The sequence below is a fragment of the Lissotriton helveticus genome, chromosome 3_1 (assembly GCF_964261635.1).
Source record: "Lissotriton helveticus chromosome 3_1, aLisHel1.1, whole genome shotgun sequence".
Lineage (NCBI taxonomy): Eukaryota > Metazoa > Chordata > Amphibia > Caudata > Salamandridae > Lissotriton > Lissotriton helveticus.
Genome location: NC_136061.1, coordinates 1854654043 through 1854673281, shown reverse-complemented (window position 1 = coordinate 1854673281; position 19239 = coordinate 1854654043). Strand labels below are relative to the sequence as shown.

The window sequence follows — 19239 nt, the reverse complement described above, 5'->3', positions numbered from 1 at the left end:
GGTGCAAGCAGCCCTCCATTGAGCCTCCGAATGAGACTCTACTTGCTGAATGAAATTACCTGCCACGCAAATCATGGAGGAACCTTTCCTCCATGCAGACCCCTCCTGTTTAATGGGGCGGTGCGTCGACTCGACGGTCCGAAGCCGCTGTGATTTTATTATTTCGAAGGTTTGCTCAGAGATAAGTCCGCACTCCCAGGCAGGTAGGTAACAACCTTAATTTATTTAAAACAAGCAGCTTCTCATTCCGTTTTTAGACCTTTGGCCTTACACGTTTCTGGGAATTCTTTCCCATTAGTCAGAGGACAGCGTGAGCAATATCCGATAATGTGCACTGTCTCATCCCCAGCATGCTATTTATACTTCAATTGGCCTCTGGTGTGCCAGTTCATTTAATCAGCTCTCCACATGCACGCTGGGACTTGCAGTCAAATCTGCACTCTCAAAACCCTCCAGTGGGTTGATTTGCTCACGTTACTTTAGGACAGGTGCAAGAAGCCCTCCATTGAGCCACCAAATGAGACTGATGTTTTTTGTTGATAGCAGTTTATAATCTTTACTGATGGTACATGTTACATGTTACAATGATGTAATTGTTATCTGCATGCATGTCTTATGGATAGTATCACCAGGAGAACCCCTCACTAGATTGAGTGCATATACATTCAAAGATAGCCGCCATGAACTTGTCATTCAAGCATTGTGATCTCAGGCCCAAAAACTGTCTTTTGTTTCTACTTCTCTTTACTTAGGAGAAACTGATAGGTTTTGTCAATGCATGTGATCAAATCTGCAGGGCAGCCGAAACGCGTTGTGCATTAAACAACTTCTGGCACATTTACTTTGGACTGGTATATCTTCATTCTGAGAGCCCCCTGATGGTGGTTTGTTCTAAAAAGATATATATATATATATATATATATATATATATATACAAGCTCCAAACACACCGGAACCGTGGGTCACTCTTGGTGTCGGGTGCCGTCCAAATGCGGCGGTGTACCGCGTTATTAAATCCAAGCTCCAAACTTTGTTCCCATACCCGGCCGGGTTGGGAAACCAAGAAGACAGCACTCCCGGGCTCAAAAAGATGCAGCAGAAGTTTTTATTTCTTAAGCAAACGCGTTTCGGGTAGTGGTTCAACATTGTGGACTACGCAGCGCCATTTTTTAAAACCACAGTTGGTAATTGAAATGAACAACGGACTCAAAACATTATTCAAAGCAGCAGCGCCATATTAAAGCGGTCAATGCAGTCACAGGATAGACAACAGCATGCATTATTTACATATAATTTCCAGCTGTTGTCTCATACTAATGCTTTAAACATTTGACACAATTCAAGCCGTGTATCGGCCTTGACTCTCGCTTTCATTTCTTCATGATTTTCTATGGTTACGGGGTGTTTTCCTGTGTGGGCCAGACTTGGAAACTGCTAAATTATTCGTCAAAAATTGACGGATATGGTTTTTATCCATATCAAAAAAGATGAATGCTTTATAATCTTGCCGTGGATCGGCAATTGCAGCACAAACGGCTGCATTGTCAGTTGCACTAGTCTGGTCCCATCCATGAATCACCCCTCCTCCAACTAATTAAAATACACAATTTAAAACAGACAATCACGAACCCACCACCCACAACGACACCAGTTATTTCATAATCCTGTTCATTTTCAATTCATCACAGTTACTATATCATATACAGTTTCCTTTGAAAATCAGTAACTCATCCTAAATGAGTTGCCATCTCCTCCCCCATATTCAAGCCTCCAGGTGCCTTAGTTTCGAGATCAATGATGTAACATGACTCGAGTCTTCTGAGAGTTAAAAGCCTGTTTCCACCTCTTGCACTTTCTGGGACACAGTCCAAACAGAAAAATCTCAATAGATCCCTATTGCTATTATGTTTAATTGCAAAGTGGCGGGCAACAGGGTAGGAAAAATCCTTGTTCATGATAGCTCTCATGTGTTCTAATACTCTAAGTTTCACGGGATTGATCGTACTGCCAACATACCTCAGTTGGCAGGGACACATAAGGCAATATACAGCATGGTCTGTCAAACATGTCATAAACTTGTTAATCTTCCTCCCATTATGACATCCTCTTACTTGATAGGAAAGTGTACGTTTGCTAAAGGCACAGGCTTTACACTTTCCGCATTTCCTTGCATCTCTTAATGTACCTTTGATATTTCGTACAGGTTCCAAGTGGCTGTGTACCATAGCATCTTTCAAGGATCTGGCTTTTCTAAAAGTCAGCTGTGGGGTTAAAGGTATATCTGGCCCCACTATATGGTCGGTTTTTAGAATATGCCAGTGCTTGGTCATAATTGCCCTGAGTTTCGCAGAATCTGCCGAATAGGTAGTTACCATACGAAATTTCCCTTCAGCAGTAGATCTTGTTTTCTTAGTAAACAAGGAGTTACGTGGCAGTTTCTTGACACGATTGAGAGTATCAAGTAAAAGATTTAGTTTATAACCTCTCACAACGAATCTGTCTATACTGTCAGAGACCGCTAGGTTGAAGTCTTCCTCATGGGTACAATTCCTTTTTAATCTAAGGAATTCCCCATAGGGGATACTATTGATCAATTTGCGGGGGTGGCTGCTAGTTGCAAACAGAACACTATTGCCCAGGGGGTTACGAATATTCACCGTCCCTGCTTACGAGAATCCCGATCCTCTCCTGTTGGAAGCCTGGGCTGCTCATATTGCTTTATCCTGTAAGGGAATGCTGGAAATTCTAGTGCAATTTGCCTGGAGTGACCGGGATAAGACGGTCAAGGAAATTGAGGCACTAGAAGAGGAAATACTCAAAAATCCAGACAAAGATGAGCAAGAACAACTGCGCTCAGCTATGAAAAAGAGGCTGCAAAAATATGAACTTAAAATCAAAATGAGGAAACAGGAGAAATTTGATCGGGACGAACGTGACTATGCGATGGGCAGAGTACTTACCTTTGCCAGGAAATATGATCAACCACGTAAAGATCTAGCAAAGAAGAATCAAATGCCCGATAAAACTACTGAATCCAGAGTAGAAACCTCAGACTCCGATGTGATCGTGAGTGAAATGTCCGGTGATGAAATGGCAGGCCCCTCCAACTTACCAAAAAATACTCCTTTTCATCAGGAGTTCAACGTTATCAAACAGAGTTGGCTAAGGGGTGGAAAAAACAAACCACCGGAGGAGGAAGACAAACAAGAAGAGGTGGCTGGAAAAGGAAGGGGCAGAGGAAAAAGCAGTACAGCCTCTCGTGCAACAAGAAGCAGGAAAGTCAACAGGTGGTGAAACAAGACTCTTTAACTATTGTCAATCTTTCAAAACGAATCCTTTCCCCATGTGAAGAATCTGTTTTACAACTTGGACTCACATTTTGCCCCAATGTGCATTTAGAATACACTCAAACACGGATAGACCTTTATAAATTTATCAGGAAGGTCAAATTGCACAAATATTTTAAAGTAAAACCAACAGCGAAGGAGGCCAAACATTTGAGGGGCAATAAGAAAGGGATCGATCTTTTAACAGTCAATGACTTGACTGCATGCGAGCTCCTAGAAGATTTGCGCCGAGAAAATGAATGTGAAATTAATGTTCCCACTACCACCTATTCTCAGAGACTGGCGCATGTTGGTGTTGATCAGGAAGTTCCCAACAGTGGGTACAAATTACCATCTAAATTTGTACCCCAAATCCCAATAGATGCCATCGACACATTCTCTGACGCTGTCATCAAGGATTTGATGGCCATGAGAACAACTCACAAAGGACAAATTGAAAATTACAACATCACCAAGAAGCAGAGAATGGCGATAAAGACCCTGGCTGAAGACAAATCTATTATCTGTAAACCTTCAGACAAAGGGGGAAATATCGTGATTATGTCACGGGAGAAGTATGTAGAGGAAGCGAATCGCCAACTACAGGATGCCCACTGTTATATGGAGATTGACAAGAAAGAATATCTTTCTAGTATTGAGACTTTACACGAACTTTTGAGGAAATGGCATTGCAAGCAAATGTTGGAATTGGAAGAGTATATGTTTTTGAAAAATTCCAATTCCATTTTACCAACATTTTATCATTTACCAAAAGTTCATAAGAACATCAACACACCCCCAGGGAGACCAATCATCTCCTCCATTGGTGGACTGACAGAGAACCTCTCCAAATTTTTGGATCATTATCTGTTCGAGTTCGTTCTAGGATTGAAGTCTTATATACGAGATACGACGGACTTCATAGAGAAGATTGAAACTGTGACATGGCAATCTACTTATGTGATGGCAACGCTCGACATAACAAGCTTGTACACATGTATAGAGCATAGACAGGGACTACATGCCATAGACTACTTCCTGAGAAAAAAGTCATTAAAATACGCTATGCATAATGAAATGTTATTAGAATTGGTTAGCTTTTGCTTACACAATAACATTTTCCTTTTCCAGGAGACTCTATATAGGCAGCAATCGGGTACTGCGATGGGTTCCTGCTTCGCCCCCAGCTACGCGAATTTATTCGTGGGCTGGTGGGAGGAGCAGGAAGCCTGGGGACCAGCTAACGCCACATGGACCAACAAAGTGGTGAAATGGTACAGGTACATCGATGACCTGTTCCTAATATGGAATGGGTCTATCGATGAAGTTAAGAAATATGTCGAACTGCTAAATCAAAATGTCTGCAATCTCAAATTTTCTGGGGACATTAGTGAAACTCGGGTCAATTATTTGGACTTGCAGGTGACCGTGAAGGATGGAAAAGTCTCAACCTCCCTTTACCGCAAGCCCACTGCGGGCAATAGTGTTCTGTTTGCAACTAGCAGCCACCCCCGCAAATTGATCAATAGTATCCCCTATGGGGAATTCCTTAGATTAAAAAGGAATTGTACCCATGAGGAAGACTTCAACCTAGCGGTCTCTGACAGTATAGACAGATTCGTTGTGAGAGGTTATAAACTAAATCTTTTACTTGATACTCTCAATCGTGTCAAGAAACTGCCACGCAACTCCTTGTTTACTAAGAAAACAAGATCTACTGCTGAAGGGAAATTTCGTATGGTAACTACCTATTCGGCAGATTCTGCGAAACTCAGGGCAATTATGACCAAGCACTGGCATATTCTAAAAACCGACCATATAGTGGGGCCAGATATACCTTTAACCCCACAGCTGACTTTTAGAAAAGCCAGATCCTTGAAAGATGCTATGGTACACAGCCACTTGGAACCTGTACGAAATATCAAAGGTACATTAAGAGATGCAAGGGGCTTCTTTCCATGCGGAAAGTGTAAAGCCTGTGCCTTTAGCAAACGTACACTTTCCTATCAAGTAAGAGGATGTCATAATGGGAGGAAGATTAACAAGTTTATGACATGTTTGACAGACCATGCTGTATATTGCCTTATGTGTCCCTGCCAACTGAGGTATGTTGGCAGTACGATCAATCCCGTGAAACTTAGAGTATTAGAACACATGAGAGCTATCATGAACAAGGATTTTTCCTACCCTGTTGCCCGCCACTTTGCAATTAAACATAATAGCAATAGGGATCTATTGAGATTTTTCTGTTTGGACTGTGTCCCAGAAAGTGCAAGAGGTGGAAACAGGCTTTTAACTCTCAGAAGACTCGAGTCACGTTACATCATTGATCTCGATACTAAGGCACCTGGAGGCTTGAATATGGGGGAGGAGATGGCAACTCATTTAGGATGAGTTACTGATTTTCAAAGGAAACTGTATATGATATAGTAACTGTGATGAATTGAAAATGAACAGGATTATGAAATAACTGGTGTCGTTGTGGGTGGTGGGTTCGTGATTGTCTGTTTAAAATTGTGTATTTTAATTAGTTGGAGGAGGGGTGATTCATGGATGGGACCAGACTAGTGCAACTGACAATGCAGCCGTTTGTGCTGCAATTGCCGATCCACGGCAAGATTATAAAGCATTCATCTTTTTTGATATGGATAAAAACCATATCCGTCAATTTTTGACGAATAATTTAGCAGTTTCCAAGTCTGGCCCACACAGGAAAACACCCCGTAACCATAGAAAATCATGAAGAAATGAAAGCGAGAGTCAAGGCCGATACACGGCTTGAATTGTGTCAAATGTTTAAAGCATTAGTATGAGACAACAGCTGGAAATTATATGTAAATAATGCATGCTGTTGTCTATCCTGTGACTGCATTGACCGCTTTAATATGGCGCTGCTGCTTTGAATAATGTTTTGAGTCCGTTGTTCATTTCAATTACCAACTGTGGTTTTAAAAAATGGCGCTGCGTAGTCCACAATGTTGAACCACTGACGAAGGGACGCTGTCCCGAAACGCGTTTGCTTAAGAAATAAAAACTTCTGCTGCATCTTTTTGAGCCCGGGAGTGCTGTCTTCTTGGTTTCCCAACCCGGCCGGGTATGGGAACAAAGTTTGGAGCTTGGATATATATATATATATATATATATATATATATATATATATATATATATATATATATATATATATATATATATATATATATATATATATATATATATATATATATATATATATATATATATATATATATATATATATATATATATATATATATATATATATATATATATATATATATATATATATATATATATATATATATATATATATATATATATATATATCGGGGTCCGAGAATAAAGTGGGGCCATAAAACGCGTTTTCCCCATGTTATGTCTATGGGGATTTGTTTTTTTTAACACAACTACAGCCCAAACCGCTAAATGGAATTACACCAAATTTGGCAGAAAGCTAGATGTTGCTCCAGAAAATGTGCTTTTTGTGATTTGGTGTAAATCCGTTCAGTAGTTTCAGAGATATTTAAGTTTAAAAAATATAGGTATCTGGGGATGCAAATCCTTGCAGTGGACTCGCAGATCCTACTGAAATCTGATTGGCCGCCAACTCTTCAACCAGTAAGTGTTGGCTGCCATCTTGAGATGCGGCTTGAAGCTGGGTCCCTGAAAAATTGACAAAATAAAGAAAAGGAGGCAGGGTAGGAATACCCAACCCCGCCAGATATGGTGGGAGGGTCCCGTAGCGACACTTGCAACGCATGAAAACATTTTTTTAATTCCATTTTGCCACAGATTCGCAGGAGGATCTTTGGCAAAATTGGAAAAAAAAGGAAGCACAGGCTCCCACGCTTCATTACTAATTGGCCCCTGGGTGGACCAGGTCCCGCGGGAACTGCATACTATAGTGATAGTGGGGGCGCATGGGCCCCCCTCCTGGAGCTTACTAATGCCCTGGCGACCACTACCTCACTGGGGCTTCTTATTCAATAAATGCCCTTCCCGCCTCCCCCGCTGCCCAAGGGACTGCCACCTCCCTATATAAAGCCTCCACCTCCCTAATTAAAAGACACCACCTCTCTATTAAAAGCCTAATAAATTCTAAAAGGTCAAACCTGAAATTTATCAGGGAGAAAGGCCCAGAAAAAAAGACAAACCATGCGGAATTTGGTGTGTTAAATAAATACTGATGATTCCAAATATTAGGCCCAGTTTTTCTCTTGAAAACGCGGAGGAGGAGATATCTACACACTTGGTAAATACCTAACCTATTCCCCCGAATGTGTAATGAGGGCTCAATATTTTTGTTGGCGTTATTTTTGACACATTATTATTGTATTGCAATATTTTTGTCCCCAATAATTTGTCCTACAGCCCGCTATTCCCCTCAACCTCATTTCCCCACCTTCTATGTTCCTGTTTCTATATTTATCTTTCCATTCCCTATCTGTGTACCTTGTGCTTTCTCTCTTTTTCCGTTTATCTTTTTTTTTCCTCTCGCTTCCTCTCACTCCTACTTCCTCTCTCTTCTGTGATTCATGCTTCAGAGTTGGTAATAAGTATTTCCTTATAAGTGGAAATACTTGCGTTTTCGGAAAGGTGTCTTACTGTCTCAGATATCATGTTTGGATCTGAGGCAGATGCCTGACTCTGCATAAGCCTTTTCTTACCCTTAGTCGCAAACACTCCTTATCTCTGAGGATTTCCTTGTAGCTCTTCACTGCAAGATAATATATTTTTAGCATCATTTTTTAGAAGACCCGCTCTGTACATTGCTTGGCACCGAATAGAAGTTATGTTGCTCTTCATTGTAATGCTCTTGTCTGGCTTTCCGGCTTGTTCGCTGTTTACACTGAGGATGTTAGCAATGGAGCACCAGTTTCCAACATTTCTAAAATTAGCTTTCGAATGTGTCCGCAAATCAACCTTTGACCTCTGCAAAAAAACTGTTAGCAAAATGCCATCGGGCACCTCGAAGATAGATGTGTTATCCATCCCAGGAAAGCCTCCTGCCCCTGTCCCCCAACTGCGCCAGAGAAGGAATGCTTTCTGCCGCATGCCGCGTGCAGTTTGGTCCGACGCCGTAGATTGGTCCGACGCCGTGACGTGATGGTTCCAAACGTGACGCAGCCTGTTAAGAGCATGGAAGGGGAGTGGGTGCGCGTGCATGCTTGCATCCCTTGATCTGGGGCTCTAAACAGTGGGAGACTTTTCTGGAAGGCCAGTACCTCCCTATCCACGAACCCCTCCCTTGACCTCAATCCTTCTCAGTGATAGAGAGTTCAGTCTGATGCTTTGTTTCAGCCAGACCACTTTTCTGGTAGTGTCGTTTACAGGCCTCCTAACCTCTCCTTAGCCACATTATTATCCGTGGCCCGGGCTAGCAAGACACTTCAATATTCGGAGTTTTTTTCCATCATTCGTGGATCCCATGTGCTTGCCTCGGTTTGCTGCTAATTGCATCTTCAAGGTGACCCCAAATATAGTTCTTTTTGTTTCTAAATGTATTTCTGAATACATTATTTGCTTCCTGCTAGTGTGCTAGCTCCACTTGCTGATTACATAACCTTGGCATCCCTCTGGGCCCTAGATGTGAGGTACCCCCTAGATTCAGCACCTCTCCCAGTGCAAGGGATGTCAGTCACCACCTGGGAAGATATTTGACTTTCACGACCACCTTCTTACTCAAATTTTCAGAGCCATCTTCTGCAGCAGGCCCCTTCTGCATTTGCATTTATGTAATGACTGACTTCACAAGGCCTTTAATAGAGTCATCCACATTAACTCATATCCTCTGCTGCTATTACTCCTCATGGAAAATAGTTCACCCAGAAGTTGGCAATGGAACAGAGAAAAATGTATGCTGGGACAGACACAGCGGCTGCCCCGCCCCAGGATAAGCTCCATCCTCGATCTCCGCCGAGGACTGGCCGCTTTACGCTTACATCATCAGCCAAGAAAGAGTACTTTGCCAACAGGATCTTTAATAGGAAAAATACTTTGTTCATGTTTTGGATTTGCTAGCTCAGCCTCTGGCATTTCTTCCCCGTATTGTTTCCCCACCATCTACTTAGTATGACGTCAATTTTCCCTGAGCAAGTGAAAACTATAGGCCTTGTCGTTTCTTTTCTCATTCAGTCATTTTTAGAAATCTGAGAGATGGCCACGTGGCATCCACTAAACTTCTTATCTCGGCATTTACATCTCATCCCTGCTGGCTTTGAAAACGCCATTCAAGCAAAAACTGGCTCACCTCCTCTGACCCATGCCTCCTTCATGCAGACTCTACGCTGTCATTACGGCTTGATTTTAAAATCTTTCACCTCCTCACATCTGCATTCAGTATCGAATGCCTTTTCCTTTGCATCTAGTTTACACTTTGGTGTGAAAAAAAAGAAGAAATTAATAAAAAAAAGTTTTATATTCGTTTTGTGTACATTCATTTTCCTTTTTTTTATCTGTTTACATTTTTCTTGCGCTTTGCCATAGCAAACAAGTGAGCCCACTTTGCTGCCGACTTAGGAAGCGCTAGTGCAGAAGCTGGGCACATACCGTTTGCGGCTGCCCGAGGCCACCGCAGGAGGCCACTCAAGATCAAGAGGGCAGCCCTCTAGTGGCATCGGGCACCCCCTCACCCCCTGCCGTCCTGAGGGGGCAGGGACTCTGGTGGAGTCCCCTTCCTTGGCGCAAGCAGTGCCGCGTCATGTACGGTGCGCGAGGCGGGGTGAGGGGTATACAGGTCCCCCCACCTCGCTGACGGCCTCTTTGTAGCGCCAGACACGCCGCGGCCACTGCCTCACTGGACACGCCGTCTCCCACCCTACCGCTTACCCGGCGTGGCTGGTGGCAGGAAGTATGGTGAGAATGTTGTAATGTTGTACTTTTTTCATTGCAGGCGGAGTTACAGGGGGAGTTACAGGGCGATCTGGAAGCAAATTGGTACAGAAGAGCACCTCTGCATGGCACATAGGGGTGCCAGAGCCAGAGTCCAGGAGCCTCATGGGAGGTTCCTGGAAACCGTGTCGGTGCCCCGTTAGTCCTTCGGGCGGTTGTGGGCCTGAACAACCGGGGGCTTGCCTTGCTACGCTCCGCCCTTATTAAAGGGCCGTGAGTAATAAGGGACCAGGTGTCACGTGATCCGGGAGGAGGATTACCAGAAGGGGCAGCACAGATGGGGTTCGCCCCAGTGCTGCTTGGCTCATCAGGTGGGCAGAATGCTGCCTGCCCTTGGATTGCCCGTAAGATAACCCACCATATTACATAACGTTGTATGTAATAAACCTGCAGCATTTTTCCCAAAACAAAATCAGTGTGGTGTGTACTTATTTGCATACATGCTATGTGCCTGGGGATGGGGGGTGTTACCATGATGGTGCTATGCCTGTGTTGCACTAGCGCTTGCGTTTGTGTGACCCCTTTAGGAGTCCCAAGAGACTCAATCAACAATATCGGGAGAGCTTCCTGAAGCAATATAAATGGCTATCACTACACAATGCCATCCTTGCACCCCGCGTATTCCCACGTCTCACACTTCCGGTTTGCGGCCATGTTGTTTTTCCAGCAGAACCATTCAGTTCTTAATGAGACTGTATTCTTTTTATTCTGCCTAATTTAAATGTTTTGTATGACTCTTATGCTGACTTTCAGCAGCTTCGGGTGTCCATTGTGGGAAAAGGGCGGGGACAGCGAGCGGATTTTGGCATTTGTACTTCAAGCTAAAGACGTTTGTCTCTCTTCACCTGCTATTTTACCCTTCGCCCTTTTACAGTGTTCTGCCTGCAATGCACTTACATCCTTGCTCACTCTCATGAGACATCTTGTTCTGAGCCGTTAACATTTCTCACATCTCAATGCAGAAAACAGTTTTGGGAGAAATGTATGTCACAGGTTTATTAAATGAGGTAATGTGTTAACTTAAAGGCGGTCCCATACCTGCCATTGTTTATGCAACTTAAGCTGTCTGCCAGCTTGATTAATCAACAACCATCATGGCTACAAGGCAACTGATTCAGAACTTCCACAGCTGCGAAGGGCACATCTGAAAACCATAATCCAGCACAACACAGCTCATAGCTCCCTCCCAAAGCGGAGTGACCACATGCCACCCCCTTCAGCTTCTCGGTCTTGCAACCGTCCCAGGGAATAGAGGTACACCGTCATTTTCAGCCTGGGCTGGGGCCCTTTTCCTTGTTTGATTTCAAGCACAAATGCATTGATTGCCATGTAGCTTTTCATTGTGGCCCACAAAAAAGGACTAAGGTCTGAACTGGGATTAAGTCCCCTCGCCCCTCACCCTGGAAGTGATCTCATTGGATGGATGGATGAGTAGGACCCAACAGGCACAGATCCAGTTATTGTTACCTCCTGGAGAGTTCACCCTGTGGAAAAGTGTGATGTGGGGGTCTTAGCATGGGAATGCCTTGCTACGCAGCTGCCTTCCTACTTTGCCACACTGCGTCGACACAGGCAGCAGCATTCTTCCTGCTTCGTACATGATCCCCCTTTTCACTTGTACCTCTGTTGGATTTTGCTCATTGCTTTGCCTGTTTCCAGCACACTGACATCTTCTTTTGAGGACTCTAAACACACACCTTCTGCACATACCTCAACTTAAACCATCCTTTAGCTGCTATCCAGGATGAGGAGCAAAGAACTTCATCTTGACTGAAGGTTTTCATTGCAGTCTTTTCTAGTATATAGATATTGTGACATCATGGGCCATTTTCACATTCAGTTCTTGTTGTCTTGAATTGTAAAATGTGAACTCGTTCAATTTAAATTCTGCACCATACTTGCTCTTTTGACCTATTAATATGACCTCCACAACATACCCAATAAGGCATAATACCCATATGCTTGTCATGGTTCCAAATTTGTAAACTAGTGTGAGTGGAATCTTTTACTTGTCATAAGACTATACAGCAGGGATGTGAGTGTTTGTACATCTGTATGTGTGTTCTGCCTGAACCAGCCTCCAGCTCAAGTTCACCTGTATAAATGGGGCAGGTCTGATTCTTGTGTCTCCTAAAGCCACCTTGCAGATGTCAGTGTGCTCCCTGGTGTGCAGTATTAAGGTGAAAAAAATCTGCAAATACCTCAAAATGATTGAGCCACCTCAAAGATGAGCTGTCTGTTACACAGCGTGACTATTGGAGCATTGATCATATTATTTTCAATATACATAAGTATGTTTCTATATTTTTTCCTTCACCTCCACCCTCATTAACAGGAAAGCTTTTTGGGGTCGAGCTGTTTCCAGAGATTGAAAAAGTGGAGAGCTCTGGCATTGAGGAGACCTTTGAGTCAGGCTGGTCAGACGAGTTGGACGATGCTGAGAGTGAAGAGCGACGGTTCTGTTCCATGATGGAGCAGCTGGGAGCTGCCCAGATCTTCGAAGGGTGAGTCTTCTAAAATGTGGTCATGATCAGTTAGGAAACTTTTTCATTATGCTCCTAAAATGAGCACATTATGAAACAAAACTCTTGTTGGCATGGGCTGACACCTTGGTCAGACACAGCGAGGGCCTAAGAAAAGGAGAGTTTTTTGAGGACTTTTCTGAAGCCGCTTAGCGTTAGTAGGGATTTGACGCAGACAGATATATCATGTTGGAGCTGGGCCCGCACACTGCATGTCTTGTTGTCCTAAATATTTAGCTTGTTCTGCTTAAAGAAAGAAGAACTTTTTTTTGCAGAACTATCCCACTTGGGTAAGCTGGGGTTTGTGGTTAGCAGTTGGTTTACTCCTAAAGTGCATGCGGCAAGTGGTGGTAGACAGTGGTGCTTGTGATATTGTGACTGTATTTCAGTTAAAATTGCACAATTCACAAATTATTTCCTGGGTGTCCCACTTTTTCTGTTACTGCTCCCTGCTGTGGTTCGCCAATACTAACCAGGCTTCCACAGGAATAATCATGCACACAGATGTTTCTCCATAAAAGCTCTTTTGTAGAAAGAAACAGCACTATGTGCCCATTCAACATATTTAGATGTCTAAACTACGCCTATGTGGAGCCCTTGAGAGATAACATCTTGAGGAGCCCCCATTGTGCATGGTTAATATCTTCTGATGTCATATGGCCTGCGGTCCTGCAGGATTACTTTCAATGTTGTGCATGTGGATGGCAGAAGGCAGAGCTGTCGGATCCCTGAGAATCCTTCACGGATCAAGCCATTATATGGAGATCCCCAGAGCGTGTCCACAGAACCATTCACTGAGACGTCATGAAGGGAGGCCTAGTGTCTTTCATTTAGGTGGCCCAGGGTCAATGAGAGTCCACTGGACTTAAGGAACCATGCTACTATCTCTTTGTTTCTAAGGCAAGACCATCTGACTGTAGTGTTGTTAGACAGAAACTGTAAACCATCCGATACCATCTGCTCTATCAGAAGTAAAGAGCAAAGAGGCTCCCGTGCATGATGTCTTGACTTCACTTGTTGGCCACCGTACCATTTTGGATGTCTTGTCATGGCTTAAGCTCCCTGCCCTCAGTATGCTTGCACACCGATACACCCCATGCACTAGTCCCTTTGTTCACTTGTGCCTCTTCTACTTAATCTTCTGAATTTGATAAAGCCTTCCTAACTGATTAGCAATGTACTGATTAGCAAATTGCAGTATATCGATTTTGACCCTACTATTCCTTTGAATCCATTTGATTCGCCCCAGATGTTCTTATACACCATAGGAATGTTAAAAAGAAAGGTATATGAGCTGACACATTAAAGAAAGTATATATATTTGGTTGTTACCCTCACCTGCTAATGTTGCACTGAAGTTGACTTGTCACAGCTGGCTGAGGGCTGTGATATACACTGTTTTCAATGCCACCACCTGGGCACAGGCAGTACATTGGTACCCTCCCACCCCCCTTAGGGTTTCAGGTGTCTTTCCTTCCGCAGCTTCCTCCATGTCTTTCATCCTCACCCCCCCCCCCCCCCTCAGATGGCCCTAATGCAAGCATTACATGTTATAGAGGCAAAAAAAAGATGTTGGATCTAGTTGCCACATCTCTTTTTGTGTAGATCCAGGCTGTTCTCAAACAGATTGGGAAGAGCCTGGCACTTAGGCACACCGTGGCACATCCCAAACTCGTCCACAGAACGTCACCTAACAAAACCCATCTGTGCAGGGAAGCAGCATCATCAACGTGAAGACAAGTGCTCTCCACCGCACAGTTGTGTGATCTTGTCCAATCATTACTTCTTTCTGTGCCTCATTAGCCACAGCTTTCTAAATTGGGAGCTGCAATGTGCTTGACTAGAGTATGAAGCATTGACTGCACAAGAGCTGTTGGAGCAGAGAAAAGAAGTGAAGGCAGGGGCGCAAAGCCCTTTACTGCACAAAGGCAAAGGATCCCCGGAGGGAGGATTGTTGATGATCCCTCACTGTGCCAGCAATAAAAGCCCGAGGTGGATCAACCTGTTCATGCTGTTCCAGTTGGCAGAGTCTCGTGTCAGATGCATATTTCACAGGCCCTCTGGGTGACGAGCTCAGTGACGTGGCATTGCTAAGAGCAGCGCGCACACCCCGCCCACGACTCTCCCTCCCCGCCCTCAAATACTTTTTCTCCTTCTATTGATTTTTCCACCCACTCACATATCCTCAGCTCACTCCTCCCGCACAACTCACAGACACATCGCATAATGTCTCGTTTTTCCTCTCTCTGACTCTCACTCTCTCCCACGTCTCTCTCTACAAACCTCTCACTCTTTCTCTCGCTCCTCTCGCTGACTCTCACTCTCTCCCACGTCTCACTCTACACACCTCTCACTCTTTCTCTCGCTGACTCTCTCTCACACATCGATCATGAAATTGTATTTATTGTCATGGCAAGCCATACTAGAAGTTAACAGTTGACATGTGCACAGACCAAACTGGTTGGACCTTTTAGTTTTGTGCCCAAGCGTGTCAACGTGCTAATGTCCGTCTATCTATCTATCTATCTGTATTATCTATATCTTTCTTTCTATCTATATATCTATCTATATATCTACCGATCTTTTATATCTAGATCTATCTATAGCTATCTCTCTTCCTCTCTCTCTCTCTCTCTCTCTCTCTCTCTCTCTCTCTCTATATATATATATATATATATATATATATATATATATATATATATATATATATATATATATATATATATATATATATATATATATATATGTATATATATTCCCCATAAAGCTTACTTATAGGGGCGTGCCGGCCGTCTGCATGGATCACATATTACATTATTCAATACAGAATATAGGTCCCAGACAAAACTTGATGGTCATATGTGATTTCTTGAGTCATGCTATGATGACTTTTGTGTTGTCAATAGTAAGGTCACAATCAGTACTTTGGAGATATAATCAGTATCATGAGCTGATTATTAAACACAAATCCCAGCTACTTAATTATGTTGTCATACCATTTCTATGAATTTTACATTAGTCACATGTATATGAATTTGGCATGCAGCAGTGAAGACTCATTGTAGGGGGGATGTGGTGCAGTGGCCAGAGCTGCCCACTCCGGATCTGGGGACCTGGGTCATTCTCTGTGCTCAGTACCCTTGCCCTAAGGACCTGCTGGTCTCATCTGTGGCTGTGCTGCCTGCTGGGTGTTAGGCACATCCTGCAACTGTGCGCAGTAGACACTGTGAGCATAGCATAGTCTTCAACCATGCTTTGTGCCTATTGCTTCTACCTGTTGCGTATGCCAAAGGGGCACTTGTCAGCATGTGCTAGCCTTTACTATGTCCTGTACCAGGTATCCAGTGCCAGCAGGGCATGGGCATTGCTTTCGAAACCCAAAACCTACAAATGCAGTGCCTAGATGGCATGGCCTAAATTCATGCAATGCAGTCATTGTAAATACCCAGTGACTCTGAAGCAGAATTTTGGAACCTCAGTTCTTTGGGGTTTTGAATCACATTTCTCTTCTTGAAGCACTTTTTAGGACCCCGTCCCGCAAGGTTATATACATATAACCATAGGTAGACATGCTTGATGACACCTTTCACATAAAGCTCGTTGATAGGATGCAAATTACAGCATTTGGACAACATTTCTCTTAAGTCTCCTAGGATGACACACCGTTTTGCTCTTCACCGTTTCAAGGAAAGTCACTTGGGGCCAGATGTACAAACATTTAGAACAGCTATTTATTCGCATCCCTGTAGGTTTCAAGTCGATCTACCTCATGTATAGTATTGCCTGTTCAGGGAAATGTACCAGCACTCGTCTTTGTGTAGGACCAAGAAAGTCGATGTCAATTTCATTTGGAAGTATAACAAGTCGTTTCTTCATATTTGTTGCTTCAAGGTAATATTATTTGCTCTCAGAATTTAAATGCTGCCGGGTTCCAATACTATTTTCTGGGGGGTTTACTTTCAGATCAAAGTTTAATCCCTGTCATTAGGACTCCAGTTACTGGTCTTTCTTGATTTCCCCTTCTTTTATGTAGATCTGTTTAATTTTCTCATTTATGATTAATACTTTTGTATTTGTTTATTGTCTGTGTGTGTTGTGGGATCCGGAGAAAGTTGGGTGTATCTCTTACACTTGATCTCTTCTAGGTAGTCCAATGATGCATTGTGATCTTTCCGGCATCATTCTGTGTAACAAATAAGGAAGAATAGATCACCAATTACTGTGTAGACAGGCAGACACACACTGGTTTTTCGTTTTCCAGCCAGTGTCTAGGATATATAATGATAATACTATGTTTTCCAACTTTTTCTCTTTGATTTTCTCTCACTCATTTCACATATCAGCAGTTTCTCTTTGCATCCTTTTTTAGAACAATCACATATTGATATATTTTGAAAAGTCTTATTGATTCTGCTTTTCAATAAAAAGAATATACATAAAAATATGTTATCTATAAAATACAGCAAATTGTGTCTTTTTCCCTGGTATCATTTGCTGAAAGTGTTGTTCTTTCCTGTGTGTACAATTTTGGGAAATAATTTGGTAGCCACTCAGCCAATTATTTCTAAAGTCACATCCCCTTTTGTGTCTACCCCCGAGAGAAATGGAAGGGGTGACGTCAGCACCTCTTGTTGTTCATGATATACTGTACCCATGGTCCTTTGACGTATTTTGGATTACCCCATTAGTTCATAATCCATGTGCATAGGGCCAGGTCTATGATAAACCTGGCTGGTGAGTTACTTTTAATTCTGTTCCTATTTTGTTTCTGTTTTCACTTATTGAGTCTCTGGAGGTGAAGTGACTTAGTGCCTATATATCCAGTGGAGGGGCATTGAGTGTAGTAGAGTGTTGTAGAGTTCTGCAGAGTGGAGTGGCATAGTGTGTCATATGCATGGTGTGGTAGCACATTGCCATTGAGGACAACATATTTACAATTAAAATGACCATTACGTTTGCACATACCATTTTATTGATAAAACTATACAGCACACAAACTAGAATGTGTGGAAAGAACATCACCTAGGAGGAGGAGCTTTGCGCGCATCCGAGATGGCCGCGTGAGCACAGGGCTCCTGAGGACCCTCGCTGCCTCCCGCATTTATCCTGGACAATATCCTGATTTGATGGAAGATCATTGAAGACACAACCCGGCTGACGTACTAGCAGGTTTTTGGGTCGAAATCGGACGCAGGGTCCCCGAGCTTTGCCGTCTTGACATTTGCGGCCTTCTCCATGGAACAGCCTGGACCTTGAGTTGTAGTAGTGCCCAGGTCGTAATTTAACAACAACGGCTTGAGGGGATCAGACCACAGCCTCACTTCACTTTCGGTTTCGTTTCTCCGGCGCACTGCCTCATGTATGTGGTGTGTCTGTTGGTCGGACGAGCCCCGATGCCAGCTCAGTGAGTTTCGAGCGGGCGACTGTTTGGCTGTGGAATCCACTTGGCTCAACTTTGCCTCCTGTATTCTCGTGTGTGAATTTCAAGGAGCCATTTGGACCAGATCCCAAGCCTTCCTCCGGGGCACCCAACTCGCCATGACGGGCACGCCTGAGGGTGAGAAACGGAGGGTCAAGACCACTATCCGTGGAGGTTCAACCCAGACGAATGTCATGGATCGCTATACACTTTCTAAAGGATCCCCTGGTGGCGCACCTAAGACCCGGGAGGAGGTTGTCGACGATCCTGCTGTGTTGGCGGACTTAACACTACAAGACGTGATGGGCGCCATTGCTGGTATTCAGTCTTCTATTGGCCAACAGTATGAAGCCTTGGCTCTGAAGTTGGACACGGTGGCTATTGATGTCAACCTCATTCAAACTGACTTGGCCAAGACGAATGAGAAAGTGAAGTCGTTAGACCTAAAGACATCCAGCCTTACCACAGACGTGTCCGACTTGCAAACAGAAGTGCGCAATCTTAGATCTGCTAATGACTTTTTTGCTCGTCGCTTGGAGGATTTTGAAGGCCGTGCACGGCGCAATAACGTACGTGTTATTGGAGTCCCGGAAGATTCTAGTTCACTCGCCACTGATCTTCGAGTGGAGGACCTCATTCTTAATCATCTGGCACCAAAGGGCCTGAGCAAACTCATTGCCATCGAACGTGCGCACAGAGTGCCAGGGGGGCAGGCGAAGCCCGGTCTTCCCCCCCGTCCGATTATTGCACGGATCTTCAACTTTAGAGATCGCGACGCCATTTTGCAGGCGGCACGGACAAGGGGCCCTACGCAGTTCGAGAACGCCGCTGTGAATTTTTATCCGGACTTTTTATCAATCGGTCCAGAAACAACGTATGAGATTTCAAGGTGTGAAACGGCGACTAAGAGACATGGAACTAAAATATGCTATGTTCTTCCCGGCCCGACTGCGTGTTGAATATGACAATCGAACATTTTTCTTTGTCAGGCCTGAGGAAGTGAGTGATTGGTTGGACACTTTGCCGACTCGCCGTGCTGGCCAGGAACATGCTGGTGGTGCTGAAG

General features: G+C 43.7%; 1 protein-coding gene across 4 annotated transcripts in view; it reads left to right on the top strand.

The window, feature by feature from the left end:
• Window positions 1-19239, top strand: part of CRACR2B (calcium release activated channel regulator 2B) — a 395737-nt gene that overhangs the window by 291889 nt on the left and 84609 nt on the right. For all 4 annotated transcript variants that reach the window (XR_013608854.1, XM_078682798.1, XM_078682799.1 and 1 more), the window contains exon 4: window positions 12568-12736. Coding sequence is in view for 3 of the 4 variants with exons in the window: in XM_078682798.1 (XP_078538924.1) it covers window positions 12568-12736 (169 nt within the window). In the remaining variant the exon portion in view is untranslated. The remainder of the gene's footprint in view (window positions 1-12567; window positions 12737-19239) is intronic.